At 40.9% G+C, this 16,309-nt stretch overlaps 1 protein-coding gene across 6 annotated transcripts; it reads left to right on the forward strand.

The window, feature by feature from the left end:
• Positions 1 to 1,670: 1,670 nt before the first annotated feature.
• Positions 1,671 to 11,431, forward strand: si:ch211-106k21.5 (uncharacterized). 6 transcript variants are annotated; one of them, XM_078935275.1, is made up of 6 exons: positions 1,671 to 1,810; positions 5,218 to 5,331; positions 5,436 to 5,583; positions 5,992 to 6,038; positions 6,149 to 6,300; positions 6,375 to 11,431. In XM_078935275.1, the coding sequence occupies exon 6, from the start codon at positions 6,377 to 6,379 to the stop codon at positions 7,613 to 7,615; it is 1,239 nt and encodes a 412-aa protein (XP_078791401.1). In that variant the 5' UTR covers positions 1,671 to 1,810; positions 5,218 to 5,331; positions 5,436 to 5,583; positions 5,992 to 6,038; positions 6,149 to 6,300; positions 6,375 to 6,376; the 3' UTR covers positions 7,616 to 11,431. The 6 variants fall into 6 exon arrangements, with proteins under 6 accessions (XP_078791401.1, XP_020566350.1, XP_011484344.1 ...); XM_020710691.3 differs by having other exon boundaries at positions 5,469 to 5,583; XM_011486042.4 differs by lacking the exon at positions 5,436 to 5,583.
• Positions 11,432 to 16,309: the final 4,878 nt, after the last annotated feature.

Here is a 16,309-nt window from a genome sequence, read left to right on the forward strand (position 1 = left end):
ACGGTACTGCTGTCTCTCTGTATGTCGGTTCAATCACTTGTACTATATGAGCTGAGTTTACATAATTTAGCAGATGTATGTGATGTACAGTGTTTGTTTTTATAAATAACTGTATGTGAGGGACGTGTTTCTTGTGCTGAGCGCTAAACGCCGGCAAAAAAGCCACTGGGTGAGGCCAGCAGTTCTCGTGCCTCATGTTAGGGGGCGCCTTTACTGCCTTGCTTTTTAATGGTGATGGTGCTACGTCCCACTCCAGGGGGAGGGAGCCGGTAGCGTTTAGACTGAGAGTGCAGCCGTTCATTATATGGACAGGTGCGGAAGAAAAGATGAGGCTTACAAAAGTGAACTGACTCAAATTCACAGGCACTACTCGGCATTTTCTAATGTAACCGCCTATATACAGTGTTCTGGATTGGTGCATTTACAATTGCAATTACAGGAGTGGAACTTTAGGGGGCATGTGTTTGACCGTGCAAGAGAAACTTATAGTAAAAAGGAAAGTTTGTGTCCGAGCTCCGTTATTGCACTCCAGTCTTTCAACACCACCTGGGTTTGGTGTCACTACAATACAAGAAAAGAAGACCACAACAAAAAAAGAAAACCAGGTTTTTTCCACAGGCTCCTAAAAGCCAGGTCCGGCAGCAGGGAAAAGCTGAGAAATGGATCCCTCTCAGGGATTTCAGCTACCACTGGATCAGGAGCTGCTGAGGCTTTAATGCTTCCCGGCCAGGCTGGTGATTGGAGGAAAAAGGAGGCGAGAGTCATCTCCTGCAAGAGGTAGAGTCTGGACACACACACACACGCACGTATGAACACACAAATACAGACAATATATACAGGACATCAGGAAGAAGGAACATGAGAAACTGGAGAAATATCAGGGACTCAGAGAAGAACTGGAGAAAGCCTGGAAAGTGAAGGTGACAGTGGTGCCTGTGGTAATTGGAGCACTCGGGGCAGTTACCCCCAAGCTGGAGGAGTGGCTACAACAGATACCTGGAAAGACCTCAGACCTCTCAGTCCAGAAAAGCACAGTGCTAGCAACAGCTAAGATACTGCGCAGAACCCTCAAGCTCCCAGGCCTGAACATTTTAATCAATTTTATCCTCAAACTCTCTGTATTTTGTGTATTCTGCACATTTTTCTATGATTTTCTTAATCCTCACTGCAAATGACAGTAGCATAATTTTCACTAACCGTATATGGTATATGCTATTAATTAAACCTAAAGATAAAAGTATTTTTTTCCAAACTAAAAACCTTCAAAGTCACTGTTCCACCTTATTACTACGCACAACAGTTCCACAACATTTGATCGGTTCTAAAGAACTGAAAATGGACGTCTGTTTAATTTGCTGCATTAGGAGGTCTTATTTACTTACATCAAAAGCTATTCCAATTAGAAATATCTTGATAGTTCAAGTTACATTTGAGCATTGGGCCCCTTGTTTTGTAGCAGCTTCACATTTCTTGCATCCATTGAGTTTGTGCTTGAATCTCATTGGAGTGGCTCTTCATTTGTTCATGGGGCTCTGACGTGGCCTCGCCAGCAGATGGCGCCCTTTCACCGCACTACTGCTGCTTAAACCCTGCACTAAGCTCTGCGGGTTCCTCGCTGGTTGTTTCTGCTCACTGGACGTCGCGTTTCGGCTGAACTGCATCCAACATACGAACTGTCCGCGCATGCACATGACGTCAGGAGACCCACCCTCAGATCCGGATCAGCAGAGCTGCAGCCGGACCGTCGGATGGATGCAGGGAGAGACGGGACACTTTGGAAACTTTGCACCAGAGCTTCAGAAAGCAACAGGTATATAAAAAAAGGTTTCATGAACTCTTTTGGTTACTCATGTATTGGTTTAATTCAATTTCTTGTTTTCTATTCATCAACTCGTTCTAATCAGCACAGTTTGTAATAATCTCTTGTGATTACTGAAGTAAAGGTGAGTTGGATGTATATTCAGGTCATTTTGCTGGATTCATCTCAGCCTTGAGGTGAATTTTAATGTTTGTCTAGTTGTCAATGTGAATCAACCTCTGGCATAGAAAAGTGTCTAAAACCGTTTTGGAGTCACATCCTGTGCTCTTCTGATTCTGTCTGTGATGAAAGGATGCAGAAAGTGGTATTTCAGAGATGCTCCAGACAGATCATTCCCACGTTCCGGGTTTAAACCTTCAGTTTGGATGACAGCTTCACTCCCAGAGCTTTTAAAGGTCAGCTGCAGTCTAGCATTGAAGTGTTTTTACACTCCAAGGCTCAGCTAGTTTATTCTGCTTGATATAAATCTGCAGGATCTTTACATAAGGCAGATCCACTGCTCCAACCTTTACACCTTTCCTGTTATCTGACTGAGATGGGAGTTTGACTCCTCAGGAATGAAGTTATCTAAACGGCTGAATGTGTGTACTTACAAAAGCTGTCCTGACTGAACTTCTAGTCATTTAAGACCAGTGATTACTGTCTAGATGAGTCTGGAAGCCAAATTTCTCCCCTTTCTTTACATAACGTAGGTTTGAAATCACCTGTGTTGAGAGCTGAGAGACCAAATGCTTTTCACAGAGACACACTGCATGCAAATCAATACAGTTACAGGGAACAGAAGGCTGCAGGCTTTAAATAAACACAGAGCGTATCTGTGAAGACAAACACTGCAGAGCTTTAAATGCACTCAGAAACTGTGAATTTATGATCAAACTTTGAAGGTGCTTAAAATGTGGGAATTCAACCATCTGATCCTAAAGCAGGAGGAAGTGACTGCAGCCTAAGGACGAGTTAGAGAAAGAAGGTCCAGACATTTGCAGATTAAAACGTATGTATTTAGATCTAAACTAAACTAAGAAATAAAGGAAAAGCACAAAGAAGATAGTAACAGCAGTTGTTAACCTTTCATTAAAAATGAACGGCAATAGATAAAAAAACCAAGCACACCACTGCTGCATCTGCTGGAAACCAACATTTCAGATTATTGCTTGTTTAGTGTCACTGATTTAATGTTACAACGCAAACTCTTTTCTACCAGATTTGGCCTAAATTGATCACATTTATATCACCCTACCATATGTGTGGTTGATTTCTGTGTCCGCTTACATACTTTATTTTATTCGTATTAATGTAAAACATTCCAACTACCCAGCCAGCATGGCCAAGTGGGCCCCATAGAGTTTAAAGGTGGGCAGCAAAAGTGGGCCCCAAATGGGTTTGTCCGTAGTTTCCGTGATGGCCCCACCTGTTTTTGCCCCCATTGGCCTCAGAGGGCATTCATTCATTCTAGGCAGGCCAGCTGCCTGGTGGCAGAGCAGATGAGCGGCGCCAGCCGAAGTTTGGCAGAGCCCACCACGTCCACTGTTCTGGTAAAAGTCTTTTGCTTTTACAAGACGAGAAACAATTGGATTTTTTTTGGTTTTCACAAATATTTTTTTAATTTGGCCTTTTTTCTGCACACAGAATTATTACAGTTTTTAATTTTTTTCCCCATTATGCTACTTTGGTGCTTTTGCTTTTAATTTAAAAACACAAACAAGATAGTTTTTTGCTGTGACACGGTTTCACAGTAAGAGCCCGACGTTAGTCAGATCCCAAAAAGGGCTCATGAGTAGGAAAACGAGTGGGTGTGGGCTTAACCTGTGACAAAATAAACAACAGAATGCAGGCGTGTGACTGTTGTGTTTTTGTTGGAAACAGAATCCAAAAGAAGCTAAAAAATGAAAAATGGAGCAAATGATTTTCCGTCAGCTGTGATTTGTTTGAAGATTCAAATGGAATTTGATAAAAGCGGCATCACCTGATTAACTTTATACTTTATAAACCTGCTGGGCTTCATTCAAAGATAAATGTAAGACAATGCACTAAAGAGTTATTGTTTTTACTAAAGGATGTAACTGCTTGTTTAATGGTTGCATCTCTTTAGTTTACTTTTTTTTGGGGGGGGGGGCTTTAAATCTTTCCCCTCAGACTGTGTCGTGTCTGTCTGATTGGGCTTGGAGTCACTCTTGTTTTTATCTTTGCAGTTTTTAGAGAAGTCAAACGTTATCCCCACCAGTCGTCTGCATATTCGAGTCTTTTGCCACAGCTTTACCTGTTTGCCATGTTTACCGGCTGTCCAGCTGCAGCTGTAAATACCATAATTTACCAGAGATTGCAGCTAAAAAGAGATTTTAGATAAAGATATTTAGATAAAGACCATTGCAAATAGCTTTGACTATTGGATCTTTTCCTTTTATAAAACAAGACTTTAAAGTTTAGTTTAAAAAAAAGACGTCAGGCTTTTATGCATGTTTTAACTCAATATGTCTGTAAAATTCACAAAGTTAAGAACACATGTTAAGACAAAACCAAATGAAGCTAAGACTAAAAACCAAAGCTAAGACTTACCTGTGCAAGTTAGTGCTTAATGGGTCTGTACCATTCTATTCTTACGCCTTTTAGAGTAAACTATATCCATATATATTATCATATATTACCTGTGGCCCACTAAGAAACCTTTTTTTAATAACTTAGTTATTTTTACAGTTCATTTTTCCACCCAGAAGTAAGACGACTCGATCTCTGAGGCTCCGCCTTTTGCTCCTTGTGGGTACCGCCCATTTCATGACGTCATCCTGGAGTCGGCCTCTGCAGCGTGTCTGAGTTTTTCCCACTAAAACAAACAATGTCCTAACTTTTGCAAAGATGGATGTGCGTGTATTGTGAGTATAAAATGAAAGTGTTTAGCCGATCAGCGCTAGCTCCACTGAGGAAGTAGGCGTGTCTGTTAGCCTGGGGGCGGGCCTGGCAGCACAGACTCTTCCTGGAAGGGGCTGTTCCACACTTTGTGATGTCACAATGTGAGGACCTCCTGGTTTTGGTGGATCACTCAGAGAGCAGGTTTTTAGAGGAATACTCAGAGAGGCAGGAATGAGTTGTTAGGGATGTTTTTTGTGAGGAATTAACATTATAATACACTTAAAAGCTCAAAAAAGAAGATTTTACATGATATAGGACTGTTGAGCTCTCAGAAGTGACACAACAATCTATTTTATTGTTCGTTTTGTTGGAGCTGCTGCTTTCTCCATGAGGTTTCATTCTTCACTGAACACACGTGGGAGATTTAAGATCACGTCTAGAAGCAGCAGGTTCAATGTTCCCCTCCAGTGACTCACTTCCTGTCTTTGTCCAGAAGTCGGCCTCTGCTGCCTGTCCGCATCCAATCTGAAAATCTGCCCTTTTTGTATTTACAGCTCAGCTGTGTGAGATGCAGGGCAGCACGTTGAGAAGATTAGAGGTCAGTCTGCAGCAATCAGGGCTCATTGAGGGTCCAGACGGTCATATTTGAACGGACACGGAAAAAGCTGGTGAGTGTTGGAGTTCGCTGGTCTGAATCTATAGTTTGAAAAATACAATCCTAAATAATTGTCTTGAAAAACCTGATAATTGTGTTGTAAAACTGTCTTTGCAGAACAGAGTAAACAGGTCTCTGTAATGTTTGCAGTGAGCGTTCAGGATAAAGCACCAGCGTGGGACATTGGGGTTTCAGCTGAACTGATGATCATAGGCAAACGTGAATCTAAAAGCCACTTTGCTTTATACCAACATTTCAGTGATTTGTGAGTCAAAGGAATGAAATATAGCTGTTCAAAAAATGAAACTCAAAAATCTCTCAGACAGTTTCAGTCCTGGAAAGCTGTTTTGTGAACGGGGGACGTTTTTTTCAAATATGTCACTTTCCTCTGGCTGCACAGGTGTGCACAGACACACACACACACACACACACACGCAGGATTGTGGACAGGTTAGGAACCTGTGGTTTCAGGTATCATCTCACACAGCTGTGTTTGAGCTTCATCTTAGTACATTTGTTGTGTGATTTAATATTAGAGCGCTACTTTACATTTTGACTATGAATACTTTTAATTTGTTGTTTAGTGAAGACGTATTTGAGTAAAGACGAAGCGTCTTAAAATCTTGAACTACATCCACCAACACGACATCTAATGACATTTTTTTTTGTTTAGGTTGACTGAGTCATCATTTCTGCCTGACCTTCGATTAGTGGCTGACTGTGAGAGAACCTTTCTCTCTAGATTTTTTTCTGCTGTTTGTTTTTCTCCGTCTTGGCGATGAACAACCATCACAGTAGACTCACGGCAGCATCTGTTTCCTCTCCCACAGTTGAACACCGGACTCTTGCTCCCCAGTGATCCGTGTTGCCATGCCAACTTCTACAGTTCTCGCGGCAACCAGGAGTCCTCAGAGGAGCCGAGGACTTTAGAGGCATATTTACATCCTTGTTTGTGTACAAAGGAGACCAGTGGAGAAATTAGGTGAGGAAGAGGAGGCAAGGCTATTTTCCTGGTGAGATGGGGTCACTCGTTTTAAACATCTATTTGTGTTTCAGACATGCCCTTCCATTGGAGCCTGCTGTTGCTTTCTGTATGGGTGGGGCACATGGATCTCGCTGATGGATGTGTTTGTCCAGAAGCCACCGTTCTCCCCCAGGTTCCCTCTGAACTTGCTGCTGGGGGTTGCTGCCTGAACTATTCTGGCTCGGCTTTCACCCACGTGCTTTGGTCTGTGTTCAACAACGACACAAACATAGAGATTCTGGATCTTTCCAACTGTAACATCAGCTTCATTCACAGTCATGGCAAGGTGTCTTCTTCACTGCAGAAGGTTTACCTGGATCACAATAGACTAACTGTGTTGCCAAGGAACTTTCTTGCCAGCCAGCCTAACCTGACTGAGGTGGATCTGAGTAAGAACCTTCTTCAGCAGCTTCCTGAGGGCTTTCTGCAGGAGTCTAACAGCCTCCAGAGGCTATACCTGCATGGAAACCAGCTACACTCCCTCCCTGAAGATGTGCTTCAATTACCCCATCTCCAGCGGCTAGAGTTGGATGGGAACCAGTGGGACTGCTCTTGTCTGTTACTAGAAGCTCTGAATGTTGGAGGGCAGACTAATAGGACCTCAGCTTTTCAAGATCTTGTGGGAAACCTGACCTGTTTCTCTCCTCGCCACGTCGCTGGGAAGATGGTTTGGTCTCTGAGACAACATGACATGTGTCGTCCAGCCAGCCTCACAGCTCTCTTCATCGTGCTGCCACTCATTATTCTCTCCGCATTGCTGCTCTGCTGGTGTTGTGGGAGGAAGAGGAAAAAGAAGAAGGAGGCTCCCGTGTTTGGCTCCTCAAAAAAGAGGGCTCTTGGCTCCAGCAGCCACATCCAGAAACATCTCAGCAAGCAGCAGCCTTCAGCCCACGAGCACTGGAAAGATGGAGACGGCAGCAAGCAGGGGATCCTGAAGAACCATCAACCCCCAGACCAGACCCCCACGCTTCTGGACAGCAGTAAGGACATCTATGAAGAAGTGGAGATCAAGGTGGGCTCTGTAGAGTCTCTACCACACGTCTCTTCACTTTGCTCCAGTTTCACAGAAGGAAAGCAGGGCTCTCAGGGACCCGACGGGGCCGCCAAGACCCAGCTGGAGCTGGACACGGTCAGCGTGACAGAGGTGCTGAAAGACTCAGCCGACAGGGAGAAAGCTTACATGACTCAGTCCACTGAGTACTACAGCCTGGTGCCAGGGATCGAACTGGAGGACTCGGACCATGCTGAGTACGAGAATGTTGTTCCCTCCTGATACAGTCTTCAAGAGAAAGTCCATCTTTGACAGATTCAATGCTTTAGAGTCACAAGGCGCTCAAAGAGTCCAAAGGAACCAAAGAACATAAGATATAAACTACAAAATTTCCAACATTGTTTGACATGAATAGGAACTGAGTTTAATGCAACAAATGACACAAAAACAGCGATTCCTACTGTAAAATGGATCAGAAGAGAACTTCGGTCACTCTTTCTATTATTTAAGATGATGAAAAATCAAATCTGTAATTCTTAAAGGTCTGTTTAGAGGAATCCTTCTACTTTTGTTACATTTAATGTTTTTTTCTTTCCCAAAGAGGAAATTACGCAAGTGCTTTATTCTGAAAGGTCACCTCCAGTACAACTCAGACTTATATGAAGCTAAAGACAATGTTTTTGTGTATTTTTTATGAAATCCCTGTCAAAAAAAGAAAATTATAGCCCCCAAAATCCAAAAACAAAGCTGCTTGAATCCATGTTACTCATCTTATCCTCTTTAGACCTGGCGTCCACATACATGGACATCACTTTTTGGTTATATTAACACAGTAGTTAATTCTGCTGAACTGGGACCCTGGGAACATGAACAAAAAACAGGTAATCAAGCAAGAGCTTTTGGGGTTTTAAGAGGTTATAAGTACTGAATTTCTCTGGAATCGTGAAAGCTCAGAGTAAAACATATATTTCCAAAAAACAAGATGATCTAGATTTCCCATCTGTAAAAAGATTCCATTTTGCCTTAATGAGTGAAGCTTAAACACTGGAAGTTTCTGATCGGTGTCCACAACCAAGAGGCTTAAGATGTGAACATTTTTAAATCTCAGGGAAAGCCTCAATATCTGTGTCTTTAATCAGTAAACATAAACGATTCATCTGATATTCAAACAAAATCCAGCACTTTGGTGATTCATCACTATCAACACTGTCACCAAGCCACCAACAAAATCTGATTTCACCTTTTTTTGAAGAAGAAATGCTGAAACATTTCAAAGGCATTAGTCTCAGCTTCATTAGTGTGTCGCTTTGCAGGAGAAAAACCGAACTCGAACCAGAAATGTAGTTACTTTGTAGGACAAACTCTGTGAAAGCCGTTTTTCATTTTAGTGACAAGTGTTTCAAACCTGCATCATATCACGAATAAAACTTCTAGACTGCAAACCAAAACAGGCAACCGGGTATTTCTGAGTCGCAAGTTTTACTCAGAATCTTTTTCAAAAATAAACGTTTCAGTTATCAAATGTATTTTTAGGGAGATTTTAGGAGGAATGAGTCAAAGTTCTGCAGAATTACAAACCCATAAAATCCTAACCTCAAAATAAAACAAGAATACATTTGAAGCAGAAAGAATATCAACATATGGGTCAGTTTCCCTCTTTGTGCCCTTTACTGACACCATGGATATTGTAGCTAGAAGAGTATCTTTAGAAAGCTTCAACTGTCATTACTGCATCTCCTCTCATGGTGACGCTAAACATGTTTGAGAAAAACCTGAGCTGAAGGGAACCAAACATAAAGAGAGACAGCACAGAAGCACAATGGCAGATGCTTCAAATGAAAGTTACCTGTATGAAATACAGATGTGCTGAAGCTCGGAGTCTGTTTGTCCTTGAGGTTTGATTTCTGAAAAACACAGAGGATGTTGTGGTAAAATCATGAATCCGAAAATGAAATCACAGCCCAACCTTTTTCTTCCTTCCCCTCATTCGTTCATCCTCAACCACATGTGCTGTTAGCCTCGTCAGGCTGACCAATCAACTGACCAATCAGAGCATCCCTGTTTTGATTGATTGTTCTGATTAAAACTGTAAAGGAGTCTTCCTCATTGAGTTCTGAAGGACACTGTCAAACAGGATGAATTAGCCTAAACTGAAAGTAATTTCTGTTGATGTACAGTTCTGTCCTCTAATAATATCGATTTTCTTTCAAATGAAACTCATTTTGCCTATAACTTGTATGCATGGGCCACACTTGTGGTGATCTCATTTTAAACTTGATGATTCTTCTTTTTCCTGTTTTCATGTTAAATAATGTAAATCTCCACCCATTCTCTCTCAGATAAGAGCGCTTTTTAAGTCTGTTTTGGGATTTAAAAAGGGGCGCTGTTCCTAAATGTCATGACAGACAGTTTGTAATTGTGTTACAGCAGAAGCACAGTCTAGTCTGACCCCTGGATCACAATGTAGAGGGAAGTGATTTAATCCAGGCCTTTTCCTGTGGGACCAAAGGAACGCAGGAGAAAGAGAGAGGCAGGAAAAAGCTTCGGACAGATACACTAGCAGTGATTCTGTTTAGAAATCACACAAATGAGGATGACAAGATGTTTTTAATACACCAAAACAGGACATTTTGAACTGATTGGAATCCTAAATTGATATAAATAAACACGACTTCCTGTTTTCAAAGTTGCAGATAGAAAGTTTTTAGAATAACCGGCAAACCAGAATTGTCGCTACTTTACCACAACTGGTTAATGGGATGTGTTTACATTACAGTATTAACCCTTGTGCTATCCTAGGCACTTTAACATTGGGAGTTGGGTCATCTAGACCCACTAGACAGTGCTCTGAACCTTTTTTTCTTCAATGATTTGTGATCTTCACTGGTGTCCATGGTTTACATGAAATCTTTCCACCTTTATCCACCTTTGTCATGGTAGGGAGAACACGTCAATGTAAGGGGGGGGGGGGGGGGGGTCATCTAAGATAGCACAAGGGTTAAAGGGAATATTAGTGTCTCTGGGTAATGTTGTTTTATGTGTTAGGAGTTTTTGATATATATATAAAATAATTTAAACTTTGTTGAGCTGCCTGCATAGACTGAAGGAAAAAGCTGGCACACGCCTCACCGTTCAGCAGACTCTACGTCAAGGTCATGTGTTTGAGAACGACACAACTGATTTTTATCTGGACTCTTTTATATAAACATCTGACACTTTCAAAAATGACCTATTTCAGTGGAACACAGACGCTGTGTTTGCTGTGACTGAGGAGAAAGAAAAAGAACAATTCGAGACGTTTGGATGGATTTTTACTTTTTATTTCAACTGTTATTTTTGAAGCTTCGTCACTTTCGGAGAACACAAATAAGTCATTTATTTTTTTTGTTTTATGCTGTTTAAAAAATGCTTAAAACCGAAAAAAGGGACATTTCTTATGAAACTGGAATCTGATTTTAATAAATTCTCGATGACAGATTTGTCAGAATATATTAAGTCCTTAAGGTCAGTCTGACAGTTTTTTTTCTCCTATTATACAAGAAGACTAAGAAACACTTTATGCTATACTGAAAACAACTGTTGACAAACCCACAAGACATCAATGTCTGCATCTGATAATCCATATAAAGGAGATTAAATTGTGTAAGTATTTCTTATAAGTCATAGTTCAAACTGTTCTTTTCTGTGTTCAATTTTTTTTCAAATGCAGTCTGTTAATATTTGCATAATGTCAATATTTTGGTATGTTTGCTGAGTCTGAAGCTTTGTCTTATGTGCTCCTTTTTCTGTTGTTGCTTTACTTGAGGTTAAATGACTTTGTTGTATTCCAGAGAAGTGTTTAAAATACAATTTTATGCAGTTTTTCAATCTTTAAACAAACTTCCCAAACCCCCAAACAAGTTGGAGGTTAAATTAGATTATCTGCTAGTGTGTTGAAAACAAATATAAGCACGGCTAAACCAGATTCATGCTCAGCAGAAAGAAAATGTTGTTTATTGTGAAAGAATGTTCATTTTGTTGCTAAAAACCCCCGAAAGAGTTTATGTTGATTAATGAAGCCATAAAGAGTTGATAATAAATTAAGGTCTGAACGTTGAAGCAGTTTGTTTTCATGGAAAATGAGCTCCACATCCTGTTATTTGACTTCCTGTCTCACTCGGCCTGTTACCTGAAATCTTTTCCCCTCCTTCACATATTTTTCCAACTTCAGCTCCACTTTCACTCGCCGTGGGAAGATGTAATTGCAGCATTGGCCTTCTGAAATGCCCAACATGGAGCTGCTCACCGCGTCTGTCTCAGAAGTCCTCGCTCTAGCGTGGCGGAAGTTTTATGAAAGTAAAAGTCTGAAACTTTGGTGAAAGAATCTACGATGGTTTCAAAATGGATATGGATCTGAAAGGCAAGCAGCTGGTAAAATCCACTGTGAATCTAAAAAAGATGTGCCCATATTTCATCACAGACAAAAGATGAGGTAAAAACATTTTTACATATCAATTATTAAACCTAATAAGAGAGTTTGACTCAAATACAACATTCTTATGGGTGTTTTTTTGTCAATTTAAAAGCTTTAACCCTTGTGCTATCTTAGATGACCCCCCCCCTTACATTGACGTGTTCTCCCTATCATGACAAAGGTGGATAAAGGTTGAAAGATTTCAGGTAATCCATGGACACCAGTGAAGATCACAAATCATTGAAGAAAAAAGGTTCAGAGCACTGTCTAGTGGGTCTAGATGACCCAACTCCCAATGTTAAAGTGCCTAGGACAGCACAAGGGTTAAAAGCTTTAAGGTAATTTTGTTTATGAGACAAATCCAGGTTTGGAGGTTGACTCTGATTTCTACGCGTTGCAACAACTCCATCTACTGACTACAAATGGAAACGTGCAGAAGAATTTGTTTTTATTGAGAATAATTTATCAAGAATAACAACCCAAAGAACCTTTTGAAAGTTTGGAGTTGTGAAACTCGACGGACCTGAGGCTTTGTCCAGAGGGCAGCAGGACAAACAGGAGATGTTCTGGATGGAGCAGCAGGATTTGCTGTTGTCCTACCAGGAAGCCAGAGGGGAATCAGTGATTTTTATCTTTTTGGGAGAAATCTTCACAACACTGCCCCCCGCCTTGCTGCCCTCAGCTGTGGAGGAGATCACATCAGCTTTAGACAGTTAGAGCATGCTCTCCACGGTGGAGCAGTAGAAGGCCAGACGCAGCTTATTTTATGATTTATTCCTCTTCTAAAATAAAGCTCCTTTGCTGGGTCTTGGTGTTAGCAGAGAAACATTCTTGTGGTGTTTCCTGTTTCCACCTCTACTCCATTTAAGAAGAGTGGGTGTGGTTTTCTGAAGTTCGTGATGATGATTTTGGTTATTTTCTAAGCGACAGACTGGAAGTTTCTCCAACTCTGATGGCGTCCTCTGCATACTTAACATTCTAGTTACATAAAGGTGTTCAATCTCTGTCCTGCATGATTTCTATGCTGCTCTGCTCAAACATATCTGATTTAGCTCTTCATCAACCTTTGTAGAGACATGCAAGACAGAAAGCCCTCAACACCAGATAGGAGAAACTCTGAGAGTAAGAGACTCATCACACAGGCTTGAGAAGATGCTGGGTAACTCCTCTAAGCTATCCAAATATTTCAAAGTATGGATGGTTTTACCTCAGATTAATTTGGATTAAATTCATTCATTCATTTTTTCATTCATCTTCTTGACCGTTTATTCCCTTTCGGGGTCACGGGGTTGCTGGAGCCTATCCCGGCCACTTGGGCGAAGGCAAGGGATGCCCTGGACAGGTCGCCAGTCTGTCGCAGGGTAGAATATCGTCAATCACACATCCATTCACTCTCACACTCACACCTATGGACAATTTAGAGTTGCCAATCAACCTATGAAGCATGTTTTTGGACGGTGGGAGGAAGCCGGAGATCCCGGAGAAAACCCACGCATGTACGGGGGGAACATGCAAACTCCACACAGAAAGGTCCCCCATCGATGTTGTGTTTTTCATGTCCCCCAGCTGGGACTTGAACCGGGGGCCTTCTTCCTTTGAGGCAAGAGCGCTAACCACTGCTCCACCGTGCAGCCCGGATTAAAGTCAGAATCACCAATTTAATTTTATAAAAATGTCAAGTGATTAAAATATAAAAAGGTAGAGCTACTGCTAACTTTAAAAGTTAGTTATTTTTCAAATGGCGCAAATCATTGGTTTAGAAAAATATTCTCATGATTTAAACCTTGAAGAGAGTTTGGGTTCATGTTTACTTTGCCAGCATTAGACGGAGATCTGAAATAGGGAGGAACTTGTCAGCAAGTCTGTGAATGCCTGGATCTCTCTCCACAGGAGAAAAAACAAATCTAGGAATAATAATGTTTGAATAAGAAACTCCTTTGAACTGGATGCAGTTTTTGTCAGTCAAGTTAAAAAAAAATCATCCTGGAAAACCCATTGTCTGATTTTCAAATAAAGGTGCAGAAAATAAATATTTATCTCTTATGGACAAGCAAGAATTGTCTTCCTCACAGACCTATTACTTCCTGTGTTAACGTCACCTGTTTGTACTGGTTATCTGGCCACACCCTTAAAAAGTCATACTGCAACCTCTCCACCAAAGAGCTATCAAAGCACACCAGGGATAAGACTGCAGACCTGAACAAGACTGGGATGAACCAAACTATGATAAACAAGCAGCTTGATGTGAAAAACCCGTCTGTTGGACCAATTGTTAGGAAATGGAAGAAACTGAGCATCTGGTCCACCTGGAGCTTCATGAAAAATCTCACCTGATTATCTGAAGAATGGTGAGGAAACAGACCAGAACTACACGTGAAACTGGTCAATGACCTGAGGAGAACATAGTACCAAAGGTTACCATGGTGACACATGATGTCACTAATTTGGTATAATTGTCACTGATTTGGAGGGGAAGAATACTGAGTTGCATGCCAAGAACACCATACCAACCATAAAGCATGGGGGTGGAAACATCATGTTTGAGGCTGTTTTTCTACAAATGATCTATATTAAATGTAGGATTAATGGGCCATGTTTGGCTAGATTTTGGACAAAAACCTTTTTCCACCAGCCAGAGAATTGAGGATGAAACAGCATGACTATTATCCCAAACACACTGCCCGAGTAACCAAAAAGCATGTCAAGGTTCTGGAGGGTTCTCGCCAGTCTCTGGACTTCAATCCCACAGGGAATCTGTGGAGGGAGTTGAAAATCTGTGTGGCCCAGCAACAGCCTAAATACATCACAGCTCTTGAGAAGATCTGTGTGGAAGACTGGACCTAAAGAACAGCTTAAGACCTGCAGGAAAAATCTGACCTCTGACATTACCAACCCCTGTTACACCAAAGTATCTAGGTGACATTTTGTTATTGAACAAATACTTATTTTCTGCACCAGTGCCAGCAATTATCATCATATTAACCCCTTCCTGCCACACAAACAGCACATAGAGAGCAAGAAAGTTGTCTGTAGCTTCCCTCGCAACTCCTGAGTACTGAACTGGAGCAGGACTCAGCTGCAGAAGTGGAGACATGCAGCGTCAGCGTACTAAGGATGACAAAGAAGAAGACATTTCAAGAACTGTGGCTGGGATTCAGAACCCCCCCAATGATTATAGTAAAATCCCTGGCATGAATACAAATCTGTTTCTGATAAACTGAATAAATCTAGCAGAAAAATGCAAACAGATGGAGCCAACAAGAGCAGAGACGTCCACTGGTCTGAGCCCTGAGAGAGAATGCATAAATGTCTGTTCAGTGCAGAGCAAACAGTCGGTGGAGAAAACCCTGGTGCAGTGTTGAGGTCTGATTTACAGTACGGTGCTGTAACCGTGTGAAAAACAAATACAAGAGCTGCGCTCAGATGCCAGCAATAAACAACAGAGACAGACTGCAGGAACGCAGCTGACAGGTTTGATGTCTGGACCCGTCTTATCACAGTCAGCTGTAAATAACACCAGAGGCTGAAGCATTCTGAGTGATTGGATTTTGTGTGCTGAGGCATTTAGTTCTCACTGATAACAGGTTCAATGTCCTCCCCTGATTTAGTCAAGTCTCTTAAACACATCAACAGAAATTTGTGTATTTGTCCTGCAGAATCCATGCAGGACTGACCTGTGAAGAGAAATGACCCCACAGTGCGTCAAGGCGGCTTTTAAAACATCAACTGGTCAAATGTCGACCAGAGGAGGCAAGCAAAATACTTACAAATACATCAAACAAAAATACTAATACTTGACAGACAGATTTTTAGCTTTACATTTTTTAGTTACAAATGGAAACTATTTGTATCATATCATATCTGCAGACATTACAGCACAGAAAACTTCAAAAACTCTGTAAAAATCAGATGAAAGGCAGAAGAAGAAACCACCAATTTACAGAATACAGACCTTTTCATACCTGTAAAGCTGATTTTGACCAATTGAGAATAATAATTAAAAAACTAGTTATTAAAGATGATTAAAGCAATAGTCTTTCTAAAAAAGGCTATCCACTTTGATTCCTGATATGTGATTTATATCAGTGATTCCTGATGATTATTTGTCATGAAATTTGTGGCGATAATTTCTAGGAGTTAATAATCAGATATTGAGTATTTGTGTAAAGAAAATAAAAAGTTAAGTAAAGCGTAACAGGGGTGGGATTATCTAATTTCCCCTTTTCCTTCTCCATTTCAAGCAATTAATTAAACTCCTTTTAACAATCTTAATATTTAATAGTTTCATTTTGTTCGTGTTCTGTTTGCATAAGGGCTAATATTTCTATTTAATTTTCAGCAAAACAATTGAATTGTGTTGATGTGTATGTATATTCCAATCATTTCATGACTAGCTATCAAAAGTTTGAAATGTCTCCGTCTAAATATATATTTCTGTTGTTTGTTTTTTTTAGCTTTATTTTGTTTTAATTGTTTGAAATAAACTAAGTCCAAACATTTGTGTGGGTTCAACTGCCCCTTTG

This window comes from Oryzias latipes, chromosome 17 (assembly GCF_053564925.1).
Source record: "Oryzias latipes strain Hd-rR chromosome 17, Olatipes_Hd-rR_3.1".
In the NCBI taxonomy this organism is placed as follows: Eukaryota; Metazoa; Chordata; class Actinopteri; order Beloniformes; family Adrianichthyidae; genus Oryzias; species Oryzias latipes.

What these genes read in the sequence shown, in the direction of transcription:
- si:ch211-106k21.5 (XM_078935275.1), top strand. Translation starts at nt 6,377, where the DNA reads ATGCCCTTCCATTGGAGCCTGCTGTTGCTTTCTGTATGGGTGGGGCAC.